The 27979-nt window shown below is 43.2% G+C and overlaps 1 protein-coding gene across 5 annotated transcripts; it reads left to right on the plus strand.

Annotated features, from left to right (window-relative positions):
• Positions 1-484: 484 nt before the first annotated feature.
• Positions 485-27946, plus strand: abl2 (c-abl oncogene 2, non-receptor tyrosine kinase). 5 transcript variants are annotated; one of them, XM_039812091.1, is made up of 12 exons: positions 485-1121; positions 14137-14301; positions 17852-18147; positions 18356-18628; positions 18837-18921; positions 19098-19275; positions 19390-19574; positions 19674-19826; positions 20105-20194; positions 20468-20650; positions 22178-22192; positions 22824-27946. In XM_039812091.1, exons 1-12 carry the CDS (start codon positions 905-907, stop codon positions 24656-24658), a joined length of 3675 nt encoding a protein of 1224 aa, XP_039668025.1. In that variant the 5' UTR covers positions 485-904; the 3' UTR covers positions 24659-27946. The 5 variants fall into 5 exon arrangements, with proteins under 5 accessions (XP_039668025.1, XP_039668026.1, XP_039668027.1 ...); XM_039812092.1 differs by having other exon boundaries at positions 14140-14301; XM_039812094.1 differs by lacking the exon at positions 485-1121 and adding an exon at positions 13635-13823.
• The last annotated feature ends 33 nt before the right edge of the window (positions 27947-27979 follow it).

Below are 27979 nucleotides of genomic sequence, written 5' to 3' on the forward strand. Positions count from 1 at the left end.
AGTGTAGCCTATTGTCTATAGAAATCTGTGTAAAACTTACAAATCACTAGGATTGTATTTATTAGGGGTATGTTTGGCACTTACGAGTCCAGTCATATTACCAGTCACGGTGCTTCATCAACTATAGCAAATACTGTCTGGCATCTGCAGATTTTGTATATTTTTGGACTTTCATGCATTTCTGTTTAAATATTCATTAAATAATTGCATACTATTATCTTAATTACAGATTTATAGTGCAGATCATTTAAAATAATATATTGAAGCCCTCATTAGTGTATATTAACACTTAGTTGACAAAACTATAGCTGATAGTGGTGCTTTAAGCTTTTCTGCATTTTCTCAAGGACGCCGAGATCTGACAGCCCACTTCGGACCCCCGCCCGCTGGAATCTGGTGCTCGGGAATTGGTGGGACCCGGTGTTGTGGTGTTGTTGGTGCTTGGTTGAGGTGGAGGATCACGGTGACAGCCCCGCCTTGTGCAACACATCTTCTATTCTGCGGTAAAGATGGCGGCGTCAGAGGGGGCGCGTAGCGGCCGGACAACGGCAAAACGATTCTGAAAAGCTCCAGATTTGACCGAGTCTCGCTCGTCAGGCACCTTTAATTTCTGCTCGGATACCATCCAGATCACTGGAATAAAGAGAATCGCTGTCACACGCCGGGGTTGCGATTTTATTGTTAAAGACAGGGTGGGTGGGTTTCGCTGATGCTAAGGTTAGCTAACAGACTAGCCAAGCGAGCTAATACGGGCTAGTTTACGTTAGCTCGGTAAAGAAGAGCGGGGAGGAGATTGAGGAAGACTATTCGGGCCAGGCCGCTCCAGCTGGGGGGGGATGTGAACCAGAGGTGCGCAGGGGGTTTGCTCGCTTCGTCCCAAACGTCCTTACACCAAACTACTGGGATGGGACAGCAGGTAGGCCGCGTCGGTGAGAGCACATCGACCGGACTCCAGCCACCACAGCCCCACGCGTCCCAACCGCACCAAGGGAAGGGGAACCGGGGGAGCGGCGCCGGGAGGAGACCCCGAGAACCCGGCAGTAGCACCGGGACACCGCCAGGCAGGGCTGCTGCAGTCAACGTGCCCGACCCAGGGATCAATATCTTCACATTGCATTCAGGTAACAAGAGAGCCACGTTAATAAAAGAGGTGTGGGTGACGATGAAGCCGTCAGTTTTTACTTTGATATTTGTTTGCTGCATTAGCGTTTACTAGCAGAGTCCATGCTAGTTTGACAACGACGCGTTAGCGGAAATAGCCCTGCCAACTAACCTTAGCTTTCTATGTCTCATCATTTAGCTACTGTGTGAGTGTAATTTTGTCCATTGTCTTGTGTATACAATGGGGGCAATTTATTGAGAAGATGAATAACTAAATTGCTCAGATTTGACACAGATATGTGCTGCATGTGACCATATATGTTCCTCAAAGGAGAGACAGTGTTTTTTAAAGGAGGAAGAGTCTTCTGTGCTCAGCTAAGGGTCATGACCGGAGGTTAGCTAGTTATGTTTTTCTTTAAGGCCCCTCTTTGTGATACTTGGTTTGGTAAACAGTGATTCTTGCCTTCGGAGGTTGAGTAACAATTCCACCCCATTAACTCACTATAGCAGCCACCACAGGCTCACATTACAATACCTAGTGGTTTTCACATGCTCACTTACATCCCCTGTCTGATGTCTACTGTTACAACCCACTCAGCAAGCTGACTGCACAGTTTGATCCAGTGGGAAATGCATGTGAATTATTGAAGTCACCTTCTGTCATTATATGATTGCACTCATGCAAACAAAGTTTAAAGCTACTCCTATGTGATTATATTTTAATATACTATATGTATATTCTCTCACAGGATCAGTGAATTCATGAGATAACTCATGTATGATATGAATAATGTGGGTTAACAGTCATAGATAGCCACTTACAAAACAGAGGTGTGGCAGTACCTCCCATCACCCATGTTACTGCCTCAGAGCAAGTGCTATGCATTGGTTTTGTTATGTTAGTCATGGAGAACAGTAAAGATCTACTGTATCTCTTTTCTTATGAGACATGGATAAATAGCCCAGCAGTAACTCCTCCATGCACTTAATGGGCTGCCTCCTTTCTCCCAACCTTTTTTCCCTTAGGCAGGGTTGGTCTGATCTGGGCTTATAAGTAACGGTAATGACAGGGTAACTACTTGGTGGCGTGCATAATATTATCATAGTAATGCATTTTATTCATATAGGGCTTTTTGTAATACTCCAATATGTTTTACATGGAAATCAAGAAAGCATCCACACATGTTTAGCTTTACACACTCTCTCTCTCTCTCTCTCTCTCTCTCTCTCTCTCTCTCTCTCTCTCTCTCTGTGTGTGTGTGTTTATGACATCCTATGTTAGACTTGATTGGACAACTTGGTGGGATATTTCATGTCTGTCTACCTGCAGTTTGCTTTGTTAATCCTACTACTTCTGTTCTCCTGTGGATGGTCACTTCACTTGTGCTGTATAGATATTAAACTACTGGCATAACTTTCCTAGTTTGTGCTGATGACCCAACGTCCTTACAACATTGCAGTGAGCAAGGACACATCAAAAGTGCAAGGTTTTTGGAATGGGACACATTTTCGATTCCTGGCTTTCACATCTCAAAAGTAATCCTCCTTAGCTTGAAGCACACACACAGACAGACAGACCTACTAAGTGCAACACCACTCAGTGCCGGCACTTCTCTGTTCTCTCCGATGTCGGGGCAGGAGTGGCCTTTTTATAGCAGCCAGGATGCAGTCACACAGCCACTCTGCAAAGAGACTGCTACTCTCCAGAGCACACAATATTAGAACAAAGACTCTTAAGCAAGGAAGCTTGGGACTGTGCACTCTGTCTTCCACTATCAAAGTGCCTTTTTTTTCTGGCAGTCTATTTATGTGATAATGATGCAGCTTTGTCTTGCACATCTTTGTGGGTGAAATTCACACTTGTTCTTTTAAGGAGGCTATTTTGGTTGTTAGGAAGTCAGTGTGCATTAGGGCTAAAACAAACCATTGCCATCATTTGTCAACTACTTCATTTAGTTTATAAAATGTCAGTAAATTAACAATATGCACGTTACAATCCCAAATTGATGTATTGCAGCTGCTAATGTAGTATAACCTGAAGCCACAAGATAATGTTAGTATGATGTATAATAACAAAAAATATAAGTGAGCAGCTCCTTGAATTTATAATCATTGGCAGTCATGGGATTAATCACTATATAGAATCAACAAATTTTTTTATCGATTAATGAATCTGTTTAGAAATAGTGTTGATTGAACTGTTAAGATGGCCAGATTTGATTTCTGTGAATTTTACAGTGACATTGTGTGACTGGGTCTTGTCAAGAGGAAGCTAAGATGAGATAAACTTTATTGATCCCATGCAGGGAAGTGGAAGTGCCACGACAGCAAAAGGAAGCGCAAGAACAGGTAGTAGAGTTGTGAGTCAAAGGACAAAGTGTTGGTTTGACAACCGATCTAATTCAGAGTTATAGTGTGTTTTTAATTTCTATTAGTGTTTGTTTTCATAGGAGGAATGGCTTCAGTTCATAGTCATTACTACAGAAAGCTACCAGAGATCTACCTGTTGAAGGGGTTTTATTAATCCAGCTTCATAACCCTTTTATAACTAGACTAGCATACTTCAGAGGCTAAATGATGCCTTCTTGAAATGTAATTGAAAGGTGCCAGTCTATGAGGAATTTGTTTTTGTCTGTTGATCTCATGCCTGTGTCGCTGCCTGTCTTTCCAGGGAGTATTCGTGCATGTCCTGTGCACATGCGCCTACTAGAGTTTCTATCAGTATGCCTGAAACCACTGAGTCATTTTAGGGGGATAAACACGAGGCTGCAGGCCGTTGGTGTAAATTGTCTGTTAATATGCCTGACCCAGTGTCCCCTGCATGTCTCTCTCCTCAGTTGTAGTGACATTTTTCTGTAGTTTCCAGCTTTGGGCTGTTTTTGTCTTTCACCACTTTAGGCAAGGCGAGTCAGCTCCTGTCCCTTGCTCAGGTGTGCAGAAGTTCTCCTCAGCTCATCGCTAATTGAGCATCTCTGTCTCTGAGCAAGAAAATGTTTACACCGGATAGACAGACAGGCCAGCTAGAAAACACTGAGCTAAACAAAGGCAGACGGGGAGCAGACCACCTCAGTGCTGATTCAAAGGGAGCTGGCCAGACAGCCACCTCCGAGTATTGTTTGAAGTGCAGTATTTGTGAAACAGTGGCTGCAACATATTGATGGTGCCACCCGTTAGGCCTTGTCAGGAGTTCAGAGATCTCCATCTCTGCAGTGGGTTTATCTGATACACACACTGCAGTGGAGAGACAGAGAAAAAGCTGAAAAATTGGCCTCATTAAGGATACACTAGAATGTATTGCATTTCAGTAATTGTCACCTTAACATGTCTCCTATTTTGTCTTTCGTCAATGAAACCTACGTCTTGCTTGTAAAACTTCTGGATGAGTCGTAGTGATTGGTGTATTGATTATCTAAAGAACCGGTAAAGGTACTGTTTGTTTTTTTGTTTTTTTTTAAATGCAAAAATAGAACAGAAACAGAGAAATACAAACTGAACAAAAACCCTCACTCACCCTCTGCGTTTGAGGAAAAAAAACAACAAATAAATAAACAGAAATCGCACCTTGCTTTGGTTCTTGTGGCGCTGAGGTCAGTAGGCCCAATATTTGTGCTGCTGCACTTTCCCATAGGTTGATAGTTAAGAACTGGTAAAGGTACTTCTGACGTTTGTTTTTATAAAATCAACAAAGCAATAGGCTAATCTATTTTTACTCTACCCAGATCATAGAAATTGGGGCAGATGAACGGATTTGAATAATTTTTTGGCAGCAGCACTAATAGTGAACGAAGAGCTGGCTGTACCTAAAGTGCAGCGCTGTTAAAGCTGCCCAGAGGAGAAGAGAGATGCCTGGATCCAGGATCCAAGGACGTAAGCTGATTTGCATCACGGGTGAAATTAGATTAGAGACAAATCCACTTTTCTGTGAGCTATTATGTCTCACAGCAGCCACTGTAATATCTGGGGACAATCAAGTTTCAGATGCTTCAGAAGCTATGGGTGAGATATTAATAGGCTTTAAAAGATAATATCCTGGAGTAAAGAGGATTTCATGATTTAAAAAAAAACAAAAAAAAAAACTAGTTAGTCAGTCCTAGTGACTGCCATTAACCACTAGGAGGAGCCATGGCCGCAACTCTTCTGGGTGAAACTGGCTAGAAATTAGGGCAAAACTGATGAGTCTGACTGATGTCTCACAGTTGGTACTAAGTGTAATTAGATGGATGTATTTGAAGAGTGTTTCTGTGCAGATAATTTTAACACAATCAGACATTGTTCATGTCTGAAGACTGCATGTACCATTTTACACTCTGTAATGGTTGTGCGTGTTAAATAATTGATGTCTCTCTGTGCCTTCATCCTCATCCCAAGCCTGCCCTGTACTACCACTAGCTGCCTATCCCCCCCGCCTCAGGCTCTGCGGCTAGCCTCTGCAGTTGACCAGTCCTGCCTGTCTACAACCCTTGTCTCTGTTGCGATGGGCCTCAATCCCAAATCTATCTAAGAAGAGTCAACATTTTCATTCATTCATAATGCTTCATAACAGAATGTGCCATAATCTAATGTTGCTGCACTGAAAACACAATTCGGAGGGTTATCTTTTTTGCAGTCCTATTTTAAGAAAATGAACAAATAATTACTGAAGCTTCTAAAAACTTTAACAGGCCCCCAACGTTTTTTTTTTGTTGTGACTGTGTGCTTCTGTACCCAAACTCCCGGTTGTACCCTTGAGCCTCTCTGCATCTGCTACCAGTCAACCTTCTGTAGTTCCTGAAACCACAGGCCTAGTTTCTATTCCTTGGCTTCATCTCTGTAGCTTATATCATTAAAGAGTGAGGATTAATCAGAACAGGGAGTGATTGGCTGTACAGATGGTGAAATTATCCCTTGCATCTGTCAGCTTAAAAACCCCAAGTGTTTTAAATTTGTGTAGACGTCTGACCAAATTTTTGTAGTGGCTCCTCGTTAAGTCACAATTTTTACTCGTAAGCTGCAATGGTGCAACGGGAAAAAAATTAGATAAGAGGTAGGAAAGGGGGACAGTCCCTTTGCCAAGTCTGTAAAGCATTGATTCACTTCCAGGATCAGTCCTCTGTTGCTGGCATTATCACTGCTGCTTATCTCCTGGGTTGCAGGCTGGAGACTTGGCTAGAAATGCACACTTTCACACACTCACACTCACTCACTCACTCACACACACTTGCGCGAACACACACACTCACTCTCTCACTCACTCACTCCCTCTCTCTCTGTCTCTCCCGTTGCTGGAGGTTTAAGAAGTCTTTAGAAAGTTATTTGTCTGAGCTCCTCTCCTCTGGTACCTACCTACTCCATCAAACGGAAACTGGAAGTCCCTTAACTGTTTGTTTTTTTAAATTATGGATCATTACAAATACGCTGTGTTTTAAAAGTACCAAGTAGTTATACTGAGAAAAAAATACTTCATTTATAGAAATCAAAAATGTAGGGCTGCTCAATTATGGGAAAAATCATAATCACGATTATTTTGGTCAATATTGGAATCCCGATTATTTAACACGATTACTCATTGACTTTTGGGATGATGTCGCATTTTTTTGTTTTAAAAACAGTCTACACACAAATCAACAGTGAAAACAGTGAACTGTGAAACTACCCTTAATACTTTTCCCGTTTGAACTTTTTTTTCTTCTTTTCATTCAGAACACAAGAGTTTAAAATAAGAGTTTACTTGCAAAACGTAATGTGCAAAATTATCGTTTTTCTCGATTACATTTTTATTGTGATCGTTAGAAGCCAAAATCAAAATTGCGATTACAATTCGATTAATTGCACAGCCCTACAAAAATGTTGATGCGTTGATAATAATAATCGTGTTATAATCTCATTGTTGCACTCGGAATCGTGAGGTCCCTAGAGCTTCCCACACCTTATATAAGATGAGTAGAGGAGTATTGGCATGGCTACATAGAATGTAGATTCTCCACTGGGCTGGTTTAGCAGCCAGAGGCATCTCAGCTATCTGACTAAGAGCACAGTGGAAGTAAAATCTTCCATTTGGGCTCTGGTCAGTTCTTTTAAACAGAGTCATTGTAAAGCAGCTTAAACCTACACCCTGGCACAGCTTAACAACACCACACACAGAGCTGTTCAGACATCAAGATTAGTCCTCGGGTGCTTCTGTAAACCCTCATTACAAAGAAAGAAGATGGCAGCAAGGAGAGTGTTATTTTTTTAGGCTTTGGAAAGACCTGCTGGGAGGAACGCACCTCTTTACCTGTGGGGGTTGAGAAAATAAACACACCTCAGCCAGACATTTTACGTCATCCTCATATATTGCATAATGTATTGGACAAGAACAGGCAGATTTGCAATGAGGACAGTGTTCTGATATCTACTGTAGTCATCAGTGTAATATTTCCATTCAGTGTACTTTTGTGCAAATGTAGGTCTTTTGCTGGACAGAAAAACACGCTTTTTTAACTTGGGGATTGAGCAAGGCTAAAGTAGAAACACTTGTTAACAATCCAAAGACATGTTTTTGCTTTTTCAAATTTTACATCCCAGGGACTGAATGATACTTTTAAGCACAGCTACCAAACAGGTCAGAGAGCCTGGATGACTTCAGGAGGTTAACTCTGTATTTTGTTTGTATCAAACTGTAATTAGTCTATTAAAATATAGAATTGACGCTAAATGTGAAGCAGACCAGACTAGTTTTGACACAAGTTTTCAGTCCTCATATGCTACTCAGCCTCTCTGCTGTCACATAAAGGAGCACTTAGCTTTGTTGCTAGCACACCTAGAGGGAAGCACTTAGAGCCCATTATTAACCCATAACAAGCCCTGAGAGGGCCAGGACAGGACAGGGCAGGATGAGCTGTGGGTTAGGACTCCATTCTTCTCCATTTCAGGATGATTAACTGGCCCTCAGGCTCAGACTGGTGTTTGTCCTCTCCCTAATTGATATATTCCCATGTACAGCCGACATGGTGGCCGTATAGACAGAACTGAATAGAGAGCTTTTGCGGGCGTTTTCTGCAGTAGCGGCCGGCCTGTATGTGCGTGTATAATTACTCACTTACTCAGAGGGGTTTGCGACACCAGGATGCGTTAAAGGCAGGGGTTGGATTTAGGGAGAAGACATCTGAATCTGCCGGTGTGGACATGTGTGAACTGTGGGCAGAAGACAAGTGCATACATGTATGTGGTTATCGAGTGTATACTGATATCCGCAAGCAAAACAGTCCTCTCTCTCTCTCTCTCTCTCTCTCTCTCTCTCTCTCACTCACTCACTCACTCACTCACTCACTCACTCACTCACTCACTCACTCACTCACTCACTCACTCACACACACACACACACACACACACACACACACACACACACACACACACACACACACACACACACACACAATGTGTCATTAATGAGGCTATTGTCCTCTGTCCAGTCCTCAAGAACAACTGACTCTCCTCTGTCTCTCCAGCTATGGACTGCCTCTCAAACTGTAGAATGGTTGCTCATAAATCCTTTCGGCGACATGTTAGAAACAAGCGTGTTAACTTACATGCAGTTCAGCTAATAGTTTTTTTAATATTTACTCTATTAGGACAACCAACTAATCTTTCTGCAAAAAAACTATTACAACATACAATGTATTTTCCGTGGATTGGTGGTGATTTTAAACAATTTCATTATAGAAATACTGCATTAAAAGATCTAAGAAGAGCAATGCATGGGCTGTGTTTGTTTGATTGACGGGCATCTGTCAAAATTATACTACGGTCTACTTAGTACATACTATTTGGATTCAAGCCCTGAAATAACTGTCTCTCTGTTTGTTGCTTGTCCTAGAGTTTGTTTCTGATCAAAATTTGTGTTTCCTTTTTGGATTCCAGGGTAATGAAGGGTTAGTGTCTTCTGCTGTTCAGATTGTAAAGCAGTCAGACATATTAGGTCCTATATTAATAGACCTAACTTGACCTGAGTCCTCGCCTTGCCTGAAATTTCTTTTGAATCTCCATCGGTGATATTGCAAACATGATATGTTTGTGTCCGTTTGAACAAAATGAGCTGTTACATGATTTTAGGGCTGTACCGAATTCCATTTTTTTTTTAGCTTCAACGCTTCGGTGCTTTTCAACAGCGAATATTCGAAGCTTCGGTGGCGGCGGCAGCAGCGGGGGAAACAAACATTTCCAACTGCACTTGAAGGCAGCTTTATTTCACGGAAAAAGAGAGAAAATAAAAGGTGACGAAGGGAGAGATGAAGCGACTGCTTTGTTATTGCAGAACATAGTCACCTATTGGTACACAAAATTGGGCAGTTCAGTGCATGGGTTTAAAACTTGTTTACAGTAACGTTACGGGACTCACATGCCGCCACTGACGAGACCGATAGCCGGTAACGTTACATGATTTTCCACACTAGGTTGACATCGGGTTGCTTTTCTCCAATGTGATTTGGACTTAACTTTTAGCTGCAGGCATTCCGGCAAACAAATGGAAAAACCTGCGTTTTTGCCGGACTGCCGGGCGCTGACACACCAGGCCGATTATCGGCCGTGGGACAGTCTGGTGAGGTCAGTGACTCAAATCTGTTCGGTGTGTCCCGTGCCGTCGTCCGTCTGAGGGGCTGTCGGCGTTCATTTAGGCCGACCTGACATGTTCGGTCGGCGGCAGGGCAGTCGGGACTCACCCGGAAATGACGAGCGGGATGAGGTGACTAGAGTCTCTCAAAATCTGACGAAAATCTTTGTTGAGCTGAAATGAAGACAGATTCAGCAACTGCATGGCCTATTTCTCGCTTAAATGTTCTCAGAAACATGTTTCAGTGAACTATTTTAGTACAACATGAGATCGTATTCTGAACGGGCGCCATGACAGTCTGGCTTAGAATTTCCGGAGAAAACAAACCCATGTGACGCGTTCGTCCAATTAGCTGCCGGTTTTCATTTTTTGGGCAACATTACAGATTAGCGTCGCCTGCTGTTATAGAGATGTATTACGTCTCGTCTCCTCTCGTCTTTTTGGTCTGTTCTGTGGCAGTTTTTTGGACATCGGGGACGCGACTGATCATATCGACGGGGTTTTCTGTCAACGGTCGGCCGTCGGCTAAATGTGTCTACACGAGTGACACCGACACAGCATTTGTGAATGAATGCTCAGCCGGCCGGTGCCTCACTGTATTTGCATTATGCACGGCCATACTATCTTTACCTTTTATCAAATTGCCTGAAAACGACATCAGGCTGCCACAGAGTACACCCATACAGACCTCTACAACATTTATCCGTTCTTGGCTGAGATGGACGACATAGCGCTTCATAAATTAGCCAGCGGATTTTTAGCTAGCAGCTTAATCCAGAGAAAACCTGCATGCACGTTTAAAAACAAAAACAAAAAAACAACGAATATTCAAATCCCCAAATTGAAAATCGAATACCTACCCATCAAAAGAATATTCTGATCCAGCCCTACATAATTTATCAGTGAGGCACAATGTGATGATTGTGATCATCACCAGTGGATATCAGAAGACAAATACATGTTGATACTGGAATACAACATTAAGTAGATCCCTGTAAACCAGTCTCTCAGGCTCCTGCCCTCCTTCTGATATATATGACTTCTGTATTCTTCACCTTTCCTGACTCTGCCACAGGATCTGATCTGTCCTGGCTTATAGGCTTATGTAATGTCTTGTGTATGTGGGTCTCATCCGTGGCATTGTCTCAGGTTTTTGTTAGGGCTTCCTGCAGGCAGCCAGCCATCTATCTCCGTACCACCATCACTATGTGCTCTGCAGAGCTATTTCTGGATGTCATTCTGCTATGTTTTGTTCTCCAGCCGCTAAAAATACATCCTTACCTCGCTGGTCATGGGCTTCAGAAACGGTCTGTGTTGTTTTTAATTAGGGCGTGTACATGATGTTATTGTGTTGTTTAATACTTTGGCACAAGGTGGTGGGTTTTTGAAATGAAAGCTTTATGGACACATGGGGGCAAACACTCATACAAACAGCTGCAGGGGAAGCCGCAGGGTTGTGGGGGACAGCCAAGGTGTGTGTGTGTGTGTGTGTGTGTGTGTGTGTGTGTGTGTGTGTGTGTGTGTGTGTGTGTGTGTGTGTGTGTGTGTGTGTGTGTGTGTGTGTGTGTGTGTGTGTGTGTGTGTGTGTGTGTGTGTGTGTGTGTGTGTGTGTGTGTGTGTGTGTGTGTTCAGGACCAGGGTAACCTCTGTCCCAGCTGTCTTAGGGGGTGCAGGCTTGTCGTGCCCCTCAGACTTGCAAATACCTTCTCTGCTCCACTCAACACAAAGCTGTCGTTTCTTCAGAACGCACATGTGCTACTCTTCACAGCACACACACACTGAGGCACCCGGACGGGCACACGACATACCCCACGCAGACCAACTGCTCCCTCAATCAAACGATCCAGCACATGAGGTTTGAGCTTGGCCAAGTGGAACAGCATCTTGCTTTTTGTCTGGCATAAGAAGGATTTAGAAGCAATTTAAGAAATATGATCGACTTAATGAAACTGGATCATGCTGTGAAAACAATTTGATTTAATCAGGTTATGTGATTTGCGCCTTAGGGTACTTGAGTAATCAGTGACTGAGTTTCTTTTTGTGTCTTACTGGTTGTCTGGGATGACAGTAATAGAGATTCCTCAGATCGGGACCTTGGACAAATGTGTGTGGCATAATATCACTATTTCATTAAAAACATTCCTGGGAAGAGTGATGTGATATGTAGCTATGTAAGAGGAGCAGCTCTGACAGTTGGCTCAGCCTGGCTACAGCAGTTGCAGTCATGCACATTTACACACACACACCCACACAAACACAGGGGGAACAAGACCAGCCATCTGCTGGTCCAGGCCTCACACACTCCCACAACACACACATACACAATGCACACGTCACATTAGACAAAATTTTCCTCCATACCATACACCCCCCTTACCGCATGCTTTTCTCGCTCCCTCTCTCTGCCACGTTTTGCCATCTCTTATAGTGCGCCTAACCGCAGAGAACATCAGTCATGAATGTCTTTGCTCTCCAGATGGACCTTGGAAATCTTGACTCCCCTAGACCACATCAAAGCTAGTAGGGAGTTCCCAGCAGGAACTCTGCTAGTCACTACTGTAACTTCACGAGTTTAGGCGGTTTGATTCAAGGACAGCGTGGGTAAATACTTTGTCTGGGGGATGATCTCCATCTCTCTCTAACTGCTTTGCGTACAACATTGGTAAAAGGACATGGTTAAGAGAACTAGCGTGTGCTCCAGGAGAATGTACACTTGTGCTTTTCAGTCTACGTAGACACAGTCAAGCTTTAAAACAACTGTTTGGAGTCAGCACAGCGGATCGAGAAAATCAGTGTTTCTTTGGATACTGGGACTGGTAGCTGACTAGACCAGGGCAGAAGATGTACTGGGAACTGTGGCTGAGCCAGGTCACGGCCAGTGCTGCACTGCAGTGCATGCTGGTCCAGAACAAAGGTGGGCAAGTTGTGTGTGTGTGTGTGTGTGTGTGTGTGTGTGTGTGTGTGGAAGAGTGGAAGGATGGTGGACAGACTAGACAATATTGAGCTAAGGAGAAGGATGTCAAGTGTTGTCATATTGTCTCAAACATAGTTTTCTGTAAAAGCTGCATTACAGAAACTGTTATGGATCAGCTGGTTTCCTTGTTAAACATTTGCCTGAATGTGGAGGTGGTAGCAGCTTGTCTTTCTCTTCTCCAAATCATAGCCATGTGCTTATTTTTATAATCTTAGTCTTCAACTTTAACCATTCAGTTGCATTTTGACTAAAATAAAATCTGTATTTCCTGTTTTTTTTTTTATATTTTGCTCACATGGACAAAATATAAAACACTACTCAGGATAATGCAATCCTTCACAGTACACCATAAACTACAGCTTACAATACAACCATAAAAAGGCAATGCAAGGCTGTTGTTTTGGATTACACTAACAATGTGCAAGTGAAATTAAATGTAAACACATCCGTCATTTCTTTCAGTAATAGTATAGAGTTGTAAGATTACAGATGCTGTTTTCTATTGTCAGAGTAGATAATTAGTCCCTGTGCATGTACTAAGGACATTGTTTGTTTAAAGTTATTAGTTTAAAAAAAATTAAGGTTAATCACTAGGTTAATGTCAACCTTTATTGTTAAAGATAAAACATGCTATGTAACAGCCTTTCCATTTTACTTGTATTGCAGTACTTGTTCTCCATTCTCCGTCCCTCCATTTCGCCACCCTCCTTCGCCATCCTCCCATTCGCTCAGCAGCTGTCCAGACATGCAGTAACTTTGGCAGCAGCTGTTGAGTGTGTAGCTACGCATGTAGTAGTTCATCTGTGTGTGTGTGTGTGTGTGTGTGTGTGTGTGTGTGTGTGTGTGTGTGTGTGTGTGTTATGTAGCTATGGTAATCACTGCATCTCGTGTGCAGAGAGAATCTTTCCTACCCCAATGTTGTAGCTCCTCCCTCTTGTTCTCCATATATACACACCTACAAAACCACTCCCATCTCAGAGCTTACCTGGCTTATGCTAGACACCGCAGGCCTCTGTGCGTACAGCAAGTGATAACAGTGTTCCTCAGAGAGTGGATCGGTTAAAGTAATGCTTTTGAGGTGCCTGCAGGCAAACAGCAGTTTTGAGGAAGAGTGGACGGCTCTGAGCGGCCGTCATCGCCACACAGGGTTCAGGCAAGAGAAACAGCCTGGACTGACAGGTAGACGATCTGCAAAATTTGCTTTTAGGATTATAGTTCAATCTGTATCATTTGGGTTAGAGGACATCAGTCTTGACTCAGCTACCCTGCTAACCAAGTACTTTTTGCCTCAACAACTGCTTTTTGTGATCAGTTTCAATGTGTTTTTTTGATTATTGGACACAAACCAACTTATTGTAATGGGTTTCCATGTGTTCTTTCTGCGATTGTAGCTATGAGTTTTTGTCACTGCAAATGATGTTGCATTCTCAGTCACGTTTGTCTTATGGTTTATCTTCTCTCTCCCTGACCCTTCCTCCTTCTCTTCCTCCAGAAGCTCTCCACCGGCCGTTCGGCCTGGACTCTGCAGCGCTGACGGAGGCAGTGCGCTGGAGCTCCAAGGAGAACCTGCTGGGGGCGGCCGAGAGCGACCCTAACCTCTTCGTTGCACTTTATGACTTTGTCGCCAGCGGAGACAACACGCTCAGCATCACTAAAGGTAAACCATGACTGTCATTTCTTTTCTCTGATTCTCTGTCAGTTGATTGCAACAACTAATTATGTTGATGTTGTTGTTTGCCTGCTAACTCCCTCACAACTTCAAAAAAACGTTTTTCGTTATGTGCTGGAACAACACTTTAAAGACTTGTCACATATATATTTGAAAAAGTGATTGTTTGTTCATGTATTGTTTTTAGTCTAATTTTTTCGTATTTGTTTTATTTTATTTTTGTCTGTCTAGTCAATAATGATGTTTTGTGTGGATGTGTTTAAGTTGTGTTCTATGTTGCTGCAGAACAGGAACCTGCTGTAAACCAGTTTTTAAACTGAGCCAGGCCCGTTTTATTGTAACTTAATTGTTGCTTTTAAAATTTTCCTGTAAAAATGAAAAAAGTCCTCCAGTACACTCTTTCCATGGATCATCACCGAAGGTTGTGGCTTAGCTACATGATGTTACTCCTGTCGAGATTTCGCCATATCATGGATGATTCTCAACCACGCCTTCTAAGCAACACTGTTGACATTTATTGCAACAAAACAGAGGGATTTCCTTACATGTAGCAAAGAGTTATCACTAATCTCCTTGAGGCAGTGTCTGTGATTGGCATGTCAGCAACTCCTAGATGAAATTATGTTTGATTTGTAAAAGTGTAGTAATGCCAGAGGAATGTTGTGTGTCAATAGAGCTTACCCAACTGTCATTATAATTTTACCCTGTCCTGTCATCTGCTGGTATCTGACGCCAAGCCTATAGCTTTCTTTGTCAGCCGCCCACACACTCCGCATTCCTCTTTCACACTACACTTTACTGCTTTTACACCACCTCAGGGTTTCTCCTGGCTCAGAATGGGCCTCGGGGGACACATATGCGAGGGATCTGGGAGTCCTCCCCCAGCAAATATTGAACATCCAACACTTCATTTCCTGCATTCCGATACATTTTTATGCACCAATTTATGGTGGAAACGTCTTTTTATTTATGTGAAAGGAAAACACAAAATTCAGGAGGCAGGTGTCAATTCAACACACTTGACCCAAAAGTCCAGTTCATTTGATAAGTGTGAACGTTGCCTACCGTACCTGGGTACGGCTGGTCGATCCATGCCCAAGTCCACTTGAAAAGGTGGTCTCCAGTAGGCTACAGTTCATGCATACTCCTGTCAATTCGCATCAGGTGTGAAAACCAACTGTACCAAAACATGGAAGTGAGCTTCTATTTAATGCCACTACGAGTTTTTAACCGGTTACGAAACTGAAAATATATCGGACGGCAGTGCAGCCCACCGCGGACGGACCCAGATCTGCTTCGCTGCCACCTTCGACCGCAGTCGGAGCTCCGACGAACGGCTGAGAGCTCCACACCTGACAGCAGCTTCTCCTCCTCCAACCGGGAGCAGAGCTTCACCTCGCTGCTGTGCTGGCCCCTGCTATAGACGGTCCCCGGGGCAGCAGGGTCGCCGAGAGAGTCCGGTACAGCCTGACTCTGGACTGTAAAACTGAGATCCCATTATTGCTAGCTTCACATCTGAATCCGATAAAATATGGCGGTTGTCGATGACTGCTGGAAGTCAAAGAGGTTTTGGCGCTGGTGTTTTCCTTTGGCGCTGGCTAAAACCTCTTTGGGGGGTGCCAAAATCCACTAGTCCAGAAGTTGAAAAATAATAGCAGAGCTTGTAGCAAGGAAATGTTCTCTGAAACCAGACAGCATGAGTAAATAGCACTGATGCTGATACTATGTCTTAATCTTTTCACTATTTCTTACTCCTCCCTACATGACACACTTTCTTCAGTCCAAACCTCCTATCTCAACCAGTAGCTGTTAAACGGCCAACCAGCTCTCCCCCGAGTAATAAGCTTAAAACATCCTCCAAAATATTATCCAGAGACAGCCAGGCTTATTTCCCCAACCGATCTAAAGCATTAAACGTGGCAGAGTGTGTTAATTATTCAGCGTTTTAAGACTTCCACGGCAGCTGCCTGGGATGGAAATGATGTTTAGACCCTGACTCATGGAGTGAGTCTGAGATTCCTGCCCACATGCGAGCACATGTGCACTCCCGGGCTTCGCTGCACTTTTCCTATCTGTCCCGCTTTTTGCTTTGTGACATGGAAAGACCCCAGCATGCCTTTTAACGCTGTATTAATATGGAATACCCCCAACTGTAATAATAACAGGTGAATGAGCATAGCAGGCAGGGGCTGATCAGAGAGGGAGACTTAGCAGGCCCGTGTCTGGGGCTAATCTTTGTCTCTTTTCTGTGCCAGGTCAAACCAGGCTAGGCCAGACCAGAGCCCGGCATCAGGCACACATGGCTCCCAGTGTGAGGCAGGGAGGCAGTCAGTGTTTCCACTCCAACAAAATTTACAACACAGAGGAGACTGATGGATTGGTGGGCTGGATGTGAATAACCATCTCTGTTTAACGTAGTTCTGTGGATTGCTAGCATAAAGTGTTTTAAGAGCTAGACCTGCAGCTCTGCTATGTCTCACAGTTTTAAGGCATTATGTGACCGAGTCATGATAGCCTAAAGCCGCATTCAGATTGACTCCAGCCCTGCGCGACATGGTGGATAGCTTTGTAATTTGAGCGGCATATTTCTTCTGTTTACCTCGCGGCTAAAGATCAAGTAGTTTCTGCCGTGATCATTTTCCAGAGTTGTGTGAATATTATCAACTGCTGTGCAGTGTTTTTGCGTCTGATGAGCATTTTTAAATGCATTCATTTGTTACTTCACCTGGATCAAATTTAATTGTCTGAGGTAGGTAGACTGCTACTTCCTCCTCCCTCCCCGGGCTGACTGAGCGTCTGCTTTCTGCCATACCCTTACACCCAGCCAATCACTGCCCCTTTTCTTTCTCCAAATCTCCATCAGCCTGTCAGGACTGATCAGTGCTTCATTCAGTGTTGTTTGTTATACTGATGATGCGCCGCCTCCCTTCAGTGTTCCAGCACATCAGCCGCTCTGCTCATTCATTTCTCCCACACTGACGTCAGAGACAGGCAGAGATAGAGTCAGAAACAACAGACCATGTCACTACATGTCTGTTTTTGCCTAGCCTCTTATGACAGATATGCAGTTCACCCAACCCTATCATTGTTCCATAGCTTTTGATGTAGTTTCAGTGAGAGGCACGTCGTATCCATGACTCTCTTCAGTGCATGACCGGTTATCAAGGCATGATGGTCAACACTGTGACATGATGAAAAATTCTCTTCTATGTCGTATCTCATGAAATTCGAAAGAAAACTGAATGTAATCCTGTAATCAGCGTCAGATATAAGCACCATATCTTTAAACTCATGATTAAAGAATTTTTATCTTCACATTTTAAATTGTAGGCATTTTTCAAAATGGCTTGCAAGGTTTTTTTCAAGTACTGATTAGCTGTAGTCTCTTTTTAAAGGGCACTTTAGCAGTACACATGGGTGAGATAAAACCATGAACGTGTGGCTCTTTTAGCATATAAATCTTTCCAACCACCAGTCCATGCTGCAGCTGATAACATGTATGTGATCAAGTCTTACAACTTGCCCCTCCTATGTCCAGGTGAGAAGCTGCGTGTGCTGGGCTACAACCAGAATGGAGAGTGGAGTGAAGTGCGCTCTAAGAACGGCCAGGGTTGGGTGCCCTCCAACTACATCACGCCTGTCAACAGTCTGGAGAAGCACAGCTGGTACCATGGGCCCGTGTCACGCAGCGCCGCTGAGTACCTGCTCTCATCCCTCATCAACGGCAGTTTCCTGGTCCGGGAAAGCGAGAGCAGCCCCGGACAGCTGTCGATTTCTCTCCGCTATGAGGGAAGAGTCTACCACTACCGAATCAACACAGCCTCTGATGGAAAGGTAGAGTGAAGAGTTTAGGGTGGTTGACAATGGAATAATGCTTCATATTTATGATACTCTTTTGAATTGTCTGATAAAAGATGACGTGTGGTGCTATTTGCTGTTGTTTGTGTCAGGACTTTGACAGCATTTATTTACTTTGTCTTTCTCCTCATCCTTTCCTCTTTTCCGTTGTCCTCACGCGCCTCCTCCTCCCCCTCCCCCTCAGGTGTATGTGACGTCTGAGAGCCGTTTTGCAACCCTGGCCGAGCTGGTCCACCACCACTCCACTGTAGCCGATGGCCTGGTCACCACCCTGCACTACCCAGCCCCCAAATGTAATAAGCCCACAGTGTACGGTGTGTCACCCATCCACGACAAGTGGGAGATGGAGCGCACAGATATCACCATGAAGCACAAGCTGGGAGGAGGCCAGTATGGGGAGGTGTACGTGGGAGTGTGGAAAAAGTACAACCTCACGGTGGCTGTCAAGACACTGAAGGTAAGAAGTCCCTTTTATCATCATTTAATTTCACTGATCTTTACTGTAGATAGCTGAATTATAAATGTGGTCATAGATCGCCCCCTGCAGGCAGACTTTAGTAATGCGTATGATTGTCTCCTTCCTTTACTCATGTTATGTCTGTCCAACCCACTGATAAAATTCCTCTCTTTTTCTTTTGCATTTTTCCTATTTTCCATAATGACAGGAGGACACCATGGAAGTTGAAGAATTTCTGAAAGAAGCAGCAGTTATGAAGGAGGTTAAACACCCAAACCTCGTTCAGCTACTAGGTCCGTATCTATGAACACCGCTGATTCTACCAACAAGTTACTGTGCCTTAACAAAAACAAAAATGTTACCTCAATACATTCTGACCTCCTGAAATTACTCTTGAGCTGACTTCTGCAGACACATTGACTCTTAGTGGTTGTTGGCATCGGTATTCTAACTGCTGCCTCTCCCACAGGTGTGTGTACGTTGGAGCCTCCGTTCTACATCGTGACAGAGTACATGCCACACGGCAACCTACTGGACTACTTGAGAGATTGTGACAAGGAGGAGGTGAACGCTGTGGTGCTGCTGTACATGGCCACTCAGATCTCCTCTGCCATGGAATACCTGGAGAAGAAGAACTTTATACACAGGTGAGGGGATACTCTAGGTTTGCGTTTGTGTTTGTATATGCCTTCCTTGCATATTTGTCCACCTCATATGCCAGAGTAATCTAATATCTCTCTTCCTCTCTATCCCTCTCTCAGGGACCTTGCAGCGAGGAACTGCCTGGTTGGAGAAAATCATGTTGTGAAGGTTGCAGACTTTGGCCTGAGCAGGTTGATGACTGGTGACACCTACACTGCCCATGCAGGGGCCAAGTTCCCCATCAAGTGGACTGCACCAGAGAGCCTTGCATACAACACCTTCTCCATCAAGTCAGATGTGTGGGGTGAGCAATGCATGAGCACACTTTCATACTAAGGGTTTCTCTCTTGTAGCTCATTTCCCATGCGCTAATGTTTGGTCCCCTAAAAATGTCTTCCTTCAGCATTCGGGGTGCTGCTGTGGGAAATTGCCACCTATGGCATGTCTCCATACCCTGGCATTGATCTGTCTCAGGTCTATGACCTCCTGGAGAAAGGTTACCGCATGGAACAGCCCGAGGGATGCCCACCCAAAGTCTATGAACTCATGAGAGCATGTGAGTAGTAGCTATCCTAACTACCTTTTTACTTATTCACCAAGTGGTTTTACTCCATTGCGAAGACATGAATAGAGGTTGACAGCTTTGAAAAAGCATTACTCTTTCCTAGATTTCTGTCAAATCTTTATGTCATAATTCACTGCATTCCGTTATTAGAAAAAAACACTTTCAAACTATAGTCTGGAATTACAGAATTTGGGAAAGGCCAGATTAGTCATATATACTTGTTGAATACTGTACTTACAGTAACATGCCATTTTGTCTCTCTCTACCAGGCTGGCAGTGGAGCCCATTGGACCGGCCTTCATTTGCAGAGATCCACCAAGCCTTTGAAACAATGTTCCATGACTCCAGCATCTCTGAAGGTAAAGTAACATGTAGCTTATCTTCAGCTGGCAATTCAACTGTCAGTCTTTTGTGCAGCTTAAACATAAAGCTTCTAAAACCGCTGCACTGATTAGGCTGAACAGACAAACTCTAATTCAGAAGGCTGACTTTGATTAATCATTTGATCAGGAATAAAACATTGACATGTAAATTAATGTAGGTTTATTTGGTCAGCAAATGTTTGTATGTTGGTTTAAATTTGGAATGTGACTGACTTCTGAGTTTGTTTTTACTTTTTTTGCTCATTGTAGAGGTAGCAGAGGAGCTCTGTAAGACGGCCTCTTCTGGTCACTGTGGACCACTGCACCCTTTCAGTCACGACATGCCCCTGTTGCCTTCGAAATCTCGCACACCCCACAAGCACACAGAAAACAAGGAAAACATTGAGGGTGGACTCGACGGACGATCTGACCACGGCACGCACAGTCATTCAGGTACAGCCAGACATGCCTACCTTACTACCAACCAGTCAGATCCACCACATTATGATTCTGCAGGTATGCCAGAGAACACAGATTCACAGAGTCAACTGCAGCGCCGCCAAGCCCGCCGCCTGAGAAGATGTGCCATGATTTTCCTTACCAACTGACCACTGGTGCAGCGTCTGGCATCCGGTCGATCATCCAGGCAGATCTGCAAGCGCAGCCTGACATAGTCCCTAGAAACTGGCCGAGAATTACAGCACTCAGAAGTATTTGATTTATAAGATGTTCCGTTTATTCAACCGTAATACTTGAGTGCTCATGTCCATGTCATCCAACACCAATTATAATATGTTAAAGATAAAAATAAAACATAACTATGATAGAACAATGAAATATAAATACACACAGAATAAAGATGGATTCCACAAAAACTAAAATAATAAAAGAATTGTAAAAATACTGCAGTATCTGCAGTGAAGCTTCTGCTATTTTGACCAATATCATGTAGTACACTAACTATTATCTATTATGTTGAGTGAATACTTTATTTATCCTGCCGTTACTAATTTTACTGACATTTCCAGTGCCGTGCTCTATATGAAAATTGTCTTGATAACTTCTGTTATGATTTGACTCTATTAATAAAATGTCTCTATGCCAGGATACACTTGTTTCATGCAAAGATAGTATTTTAAAAAACAAAATTCTAGCATTAACCTTAAAAGATTTCAGTTTCCTAAAGCCTTATAAATGTAGTTTTAGCTCACCTAACATGTTATCCATGGGGTCACTCTCTGTCAAACACAAATATATTGAATGATATACATGTTCAACTGAACCATTGTTCCTCATGACACACACACACACACACACACACACACACACACACACACACACACACACACACACACACACACACACACACACACACGAAAATATTTGTTGTCTGTGATGGAATGAAGATCAAGCTCATATTCTGTCTTGTCCTGTTTGTTGCAATACTGTTATTCCCATATCTCAATCAATACAAATCATGTATTAAAATTTGCTAACCCTATTATTACATTTCCATAACATTGTCTGTTTGTCTTGTCTCGTTTAAGTTATTGCTTATTTATTTGTTTTATATTAAAAATAAAACTTTGTTTAATTTGTGTGTTTACCTGATGTGTGAAGAAGACAGTCTTTCCCCTGTCTTTGTCTTGGTTTGCCTTTTTTTTACCTTCTGCCACTGAAACCATATTGTTATGGTTTTATGTTGTGTTCCATGAACATAATTATTCACCAATAAAGTGCTACGAAGAGTAGCTTTCATGAAGTCATAAATCAAATAAAAATGGTACTGTGAACATGCAGAATGTTTCACAATGTCATGAAGCATGCACAAGGCAAGACTCATAAAACATCAAGTGAATGTTTGATATTAATGAATGCACAAAGATTGCAACCACAGTTTTACTTCATGTTCATATCAAATGTGTTGTATTAATATTTCTTGTTTGTATGATTTATATTTACATGCAAATGCTATCGAAGAGAGAACCATGCCAAGTAAGAAATACTGAGTGAACTATTCGTGCCCTTATTCATGTCATAACTTTTGTAGTTCCAACGGGTTAGAGTTATCTGTTTTCTCCTCCGTAAGTCCTTGTTCATCGTCTGGTTAGAGAAGATTGTGCACCAGTGTGTTTTGATTTAAAGGCAAACAGAACTATGAACATGCATTTCCCTCTTTGCCATAGCCCTCCTAGTAACGGGTTGGGCCGTTTCAATTTGGCATGTGTTCTCATCAATCCTAGAAGTGTATTCATCATCCCATCTTTTACAAGAGCAGTTTGTAAATCATTAAATTAGTGTTTGCATGTGCATGACTCTCATGGCCTGAAAACTTTCCATCCCTTTTCCTGGAATGTCTTTACTCACAAGTCCCCAAGGAGAAACCGCTTTCAAACAGGGGGAGGGGGGTTCATAATACAACAGTACACCATTGCCTGATGCAATGAGTGACATGAATGTATAGGCAAGTGTATTGAGAGACTAATGGGATTCAGAGCAGTGTTTTTCATTACCTGTTTCTGGAAAAGTATTAAGCAACCTTTTAAGAAAGCTAGTTGTGTTCCTGATGAGTTCAGCCCAGCTTTGTTGCATTGTTTTAATCCAGCCCTCTCTTCTCTCTTTCCAGGCTGGGCTTCTGCTTTGTTAGGAGGGGATGGCCGATCAGGCAGCTCTCCGGCTCTGCCCAGAAAACAGCAAGCACGAGATAAATCTCCCGGCAGCATTTTAGATGATGCGCAGGATATGGGAACATTTACACGGGATCGCAAGACTGGCTTCTTTAGCTCCTTCATAAAGAAGAAATCTTCCTCCTCTTCTTCCTCCTCACCATCCTCTCAGCTCCAACAGAACCTCCCGACACCACCCAAGAGGAGCAGTTCTTTCCGGGAGATGGAAACGCAGCCTCACAAGAAATATGAGCCTACTGCTGACTTCAGCGCTCCTCCTCCTCTACCCCAGTCTGATAGCCTTGGTGGTTTCTCCGCCTCTCCCTCTCACTCCCATGGTGAACCTACCCAGGCTCAGTCACGCTGCTGTGGGGCCGCTTTTGGACAGAAACCCTCTGGTGGCGGGCTTGCTTCACAGGTGACGGGTGGCAGCAGTTGGAGTGGGTTGGCTGGTTTTTTTACCCCTAGACTCATCAAAAAGACACTGGGCCTACGGACAGGGAAGACAGCCTCTTCAGAGGAGGGTGGAAGTATAGCTGGAGGGCCTAAACCCTTCCCTAGGTCCAATTCTACCTCCTCCATGTCAGCAGGGCTGCCAGACCTGGAGCGCATGGCTCTGACTTTACCCAGGAACCGCAGTGCTAAACCCCCTCTAGAGAGGACTGCCTCCACAACCTCCCAGCCAGAGAATGGCGCTGCACGGCCCTCAGAAACTCTGCTGAGGAGGCTGGATGAGGGGACTGCACAGATCAGGGAAAGGCCCAAAGCCAAGCTATTACCCCGGGGCGCTGCTGTAGGGGTGAGGGCACCAGGGGTTGGGGGGGAGGTGGGGGAATCGGACAGTCTGTCCCGGGTCAGGGAGGTTAGAGAGGAGAGTGTTGGAGGACTAGATCGACAGCAGAGTTGGTCATCTCCCTCTAAGACTTGTAGTTTGAGTGCTTCATCAGCTGCAGCAGGTGCACCAACTCACAACCACAAAGTTCCAGTCCTCATCTCCCCCACGCTGAAACATAGCCCAGCTGATGTGCACTTAGTAGGGCTAGACTCTCAGGGGAACCGCTTCAAACTGTTGTCTGAGCACCAAACGGACCGGGACAGGCCGCGACTTGTAAAACCCAAGTGTGCTCCCCCTCCCCCTCCCACCCTGCGCAGCCTGCAACACTCTTACAGCGGCGACGGAGAGGAGCAGGTAGGAGGAGCGCCTGTGGAAGTAAACGGAGACACTTTGAAAGGTCACCGATTAGGGCGAATGTCGGGAGGAGCGATGACAGGCAGACCGTCAGTGCCACCACCACAAGTGCCTCCTGCATCTTCCTCCACCTTTTCCTCATCTTGCTCTGCCACCACCAACACGACTCCCACCACAATGGCCAACGGAGCCGCCATCACTGCCGCCTCGTCACACACAGCACCGTCTGCCGGTTCCAAAGTGGCACTGCGGCGGACCAGGCAGCAGGCAGAGAGGCTGCCCCTGGAGCGAGTGAGTCGTGAGGCCCTGTTGGACTGCGCGGAGTGCCTGAGCAGCGCCCTCCACGCCAGTTCCGAAAGCCCCTCCAGCAGCCAGGTGCTGGACGCTGGCCACCAGCTGCTAGACTACTGCTCAGGTTATGTGGACTGCATCCCTCAGATGAGGAACAAATTTGCCTTCCGAGAGGCAGTGGGAAAGCTGGAGCTCAGCCTGCAGGAACTGAGGGCCTCGTCCTCAGGAGGTGGGCTGAGCGGTGTGGGGCCCAACACTGTACTGGACAACCTGCAATGCTGTATTAAAGAGATTAGTGACGTAGTACAGAGGTAGCCACTGTGACACCACCAACCGTCACCCCTGACTACACGACAGAATGCTTATATTCCCTTTTTTTTATTTTTCAGATTCTTTTGACAGCTTTTTGGGGGACGAAATGAGATGAATCTCTAAAGTACCTCAGAGAAATCACTACAAAATCTATTATTTTTACTGTTTACAAACAACTGTTTCATAAAATGCCAGTGTGGACACTAATTTTGCTCTGACCTGTACATATTCAGAAATGTTTATACCAAATTAAATGTGGTTTAAGTCACACCATAAAATGTTTAGCTCCATGACTCCACCTGGCCATGATAAAAGCCTCTTTGTTAAATGAATGTCAAGTGTATCAGCTGTGTGTAGCCAGCCCAGAGAGTAGGTAAAGTCGAAGCTCACTCTGCTTATCTCTCACTCTGTCACATACTGAGCAAGAAAGATGGTGGCTGTGCTCAGCCTTACTGAGAATACTAGACAACTGTTTTCACTGACCCAGCTCGAACAGTGTTTTACAAATGAGTGAATCATCAGTTGGGTGCACTGCGTTTTGCAGTAGAGTGTTTTGCTCAGTGTCTGGGAAACTGAGTGACCATAAGCCATTTTTTTTTAAAGCCATTGTATTCTAAAGGATCGGAAACATCATCAGGATTCAAGGTTTTGGGGTCTCAATTTGACACTTTTATTCTGTGTGCAGATGTTTTTTTTTCTTATTTTCATTTTATTTTCATGACCATCTGTATTTTTAAGAAGATCGACAAATGTGATACAATTATAAATCTCCCCAAAACTGCTTTTGTTGTTATAAGTTTAAAGCCTTGTTTTTTAGAGAATAATCCAACTGTTTTGGTGCAGACATTCCCACGTGTCCACACAAAGTGACTGTCGAGAAAGACTGAAGGGATCACTTACATCATTGGCAAGTTGTGTGCATTTATTTGACAAGTGTGTAAATAAGCTTAAAGAAACGTGTACGTTTCAGTTTTGCCAAATACAGGCTTATCAAATCTATAAAAAAAAAAAGATTTATATGAATCTATTTTATTTATTCCCCACAATACTAAAACATGATGAATTAACGTAGGGTGTCTCATCATATGCACAGCATTTGTCTTCGCTTCAATGACGTGACTCATGTTCACACCTTAACACAGTGCCACATAAATGGGGAAATTTGCCAGTCTCCTAAAGCATTTCAATATTTATGTCCAGTTATTTTTGCACACGGAATTTCTTCCTTGTGTGATGGAATATAAAAGAGTGGAGGATAGGGGAGGGGAGAGCACAGGGTAGCGCATGTGCAGGTGAATTGGGACAGTAGTTCTATAAGTGTCCTTCTGAGTACGGACAGTGCTGGATTCCCTGAAGCCTTGTCGTGTCCTCAGTGCCTCAAATTCTTCCATGTGTGAACACTGCGAAATGCAGAGACCTACTTTACACTAATCACACAGTACCAATCTCTCAAAAAGCAAACTGCAGTATGTCTTCAGCACATGAGCGATTTGTACATTATTTGGTTCAAAGTAAAATGCTTTTTAGAATGTCTATGTATGAACTTGAATTTTAAATTATTCCTGTTTTTTTTTTTCTTCTTTTTTAATTAAAAGCACAGACCTATTTTGAGAGAAAAAGTTATGTAAATATTTGATTTATTTCATATCCAGGAATCAAAAGATGTATGTGTGGTCACAGCATAAAGAGCAATGTTTTTGACTGAAGAGATGTACCGCATAAGACTGAGGCTCCTCCACCCAGATCTGAATATCTGCTTTATGAATGTATTATTCTTCCGTTCTGAACCCGGTCGAATATTCATCTTCATGACTCTTTTGATCTCTTAAGGTGCCATCTTTTATTATTTATTGTAATTTTTTTAATGGCCCCATTTCTAATTTTGGTCACACTAAATAATTAAGTTCAGAAACTTTTTTTGAGCACAAACAAAACTACAGCGCACACAACTCACACAACTTTCTTTGTTTTGGCGCACATCTTAATGTACACTGGATAAGGCCTCAGACACATTGGTTCAATGACACATATGAAAACTACAAAATCTAATCTATAAACACTGCAGGTCCATAACACTTTCAAAATGCCTGTTAATGACACTTGATGGATTGCCAAGTAAACTTTTGTCAACTTGTGTTGTGGTGCATTACGTATCATCATTTCATGTTGTGTGTCAGTATTTATGTCCAGTTTAATGCCAAACAGGATCCTGTGAGACAAACCTGATGATTTAATTCTATTCACTGTGAGTTTCAAATAACACGGGCAACAACAAAAAAAATGCATCAATCATCTTTTCTTTCATGACTCTTGGTGCCTTTTGTGAACAAGTGATTATACACATACAGTACAGTATCACTGCAAGAACTCACAGGTATGGAAATATTAAATGTCCATCATTAAACACTAATTTCTTTTCTTTCCTTTACCATGAGATTGTGATAAGCATATCACTACAGCATGTAATTTGGAGGTCAGATGCAAACTTTAAACTGAAAGGTGCACTTTGTCTATGAAGATTATGTATTTAGATACTCAGTTACTAAGGCCATGTATTAGTGTCCATTAACACTGTGAGTGCAGCCACATCTGGTTATGTTTCCTCTCTAACAAAAGGCACATGAGTCTGCTGCACTAAACGCAAGCTGCTCTGTTGTCTCATAATCTGGCCCCATCAGAGGTTTTGTCTAAAAAATGAAGTTTCTGTTGATTTGTAGTGCATCCCTGTGGAGCAGGTTTCCCCAAAAGCCTTATCAAGAAAACATTTACCACATTTCCACTCTGGGCTGTTTTTAAAGAAATAAAACATGTAGATATTCAATCAATAATTACAGAGTCAACTGATTTATTTGATACCCATGTGTTTTCCTCAAATCTGATATTGGAACTGACCCTGTTTAATATTTGAACTGACCACAAATGTCTTCTTATTCTCATTGTCAGTCTTCTGCATTGTCTTTATGTTGGCTGCATTTATCCTGTATATCTGTTTTCCCCCCCTCCTGTCTCTGTTATGGAGAACAGCTTTGGAGAATGTGTGTACACATCATTATACCAAAGGCCACTTCTTCAGTTGTACGAGTGCAATGTAAACCAACACACAAAATAATGGAATATGTGAATCTAAAACAGGGATAAAATGGCAGAGATGTTATCATTAACTTTTTTACTGTACAAAATATATATATTTTGTGTTTTTGTTTTGTTTTTTATTTAAAGCTCACGTTATATTACTGTGAAGTTTTGCTTATCAGTGTTAAGCCTATTGTAAATAATAAAGATATTGATCAATATGGTTTCATTTTTGGTTGTTCATCTGCCTCC

Source organism: Perca fluviatilis, chromosome 9, assembly GCF_010015445.1.
Source record: "Perca fluviatilis chromosome 9, GENO_Pfluv_1.0, whole genome shotgun sequence".
In the NCBI taxonomy this organism is placed as follows: domain Eukaryota; kingdom Metazoa; phylum Chordata; class Actinopteri; order Perciformes; family Percidae; genus Perca; species Perca fluviatilis.

Bases quoted from the DNA above. Each gene is read 5' to 3' on its own strand.
- abl2 (XM_039812091.1), top strand. From the start codon at position 905: ATGGGACAGCAGGTAGGCCGCGTCGGTGAGAGCACATCGACCGGACTC. The intron at 1,122-14,136 runs GTAACAAGAGAG...CTCTTCCTCCAG, and splicing joins TATCTTCACATTGCATTCAG to AAGCTCTCCACCGGCCGTTC. The intron at 14,302-17,851 runs GTAAACCATGAC...TCCTATGTCCAG, and splicing joins CACGCTCAGCATCACTAAAG to GTGAGAAGCTGCGTGTGCTG.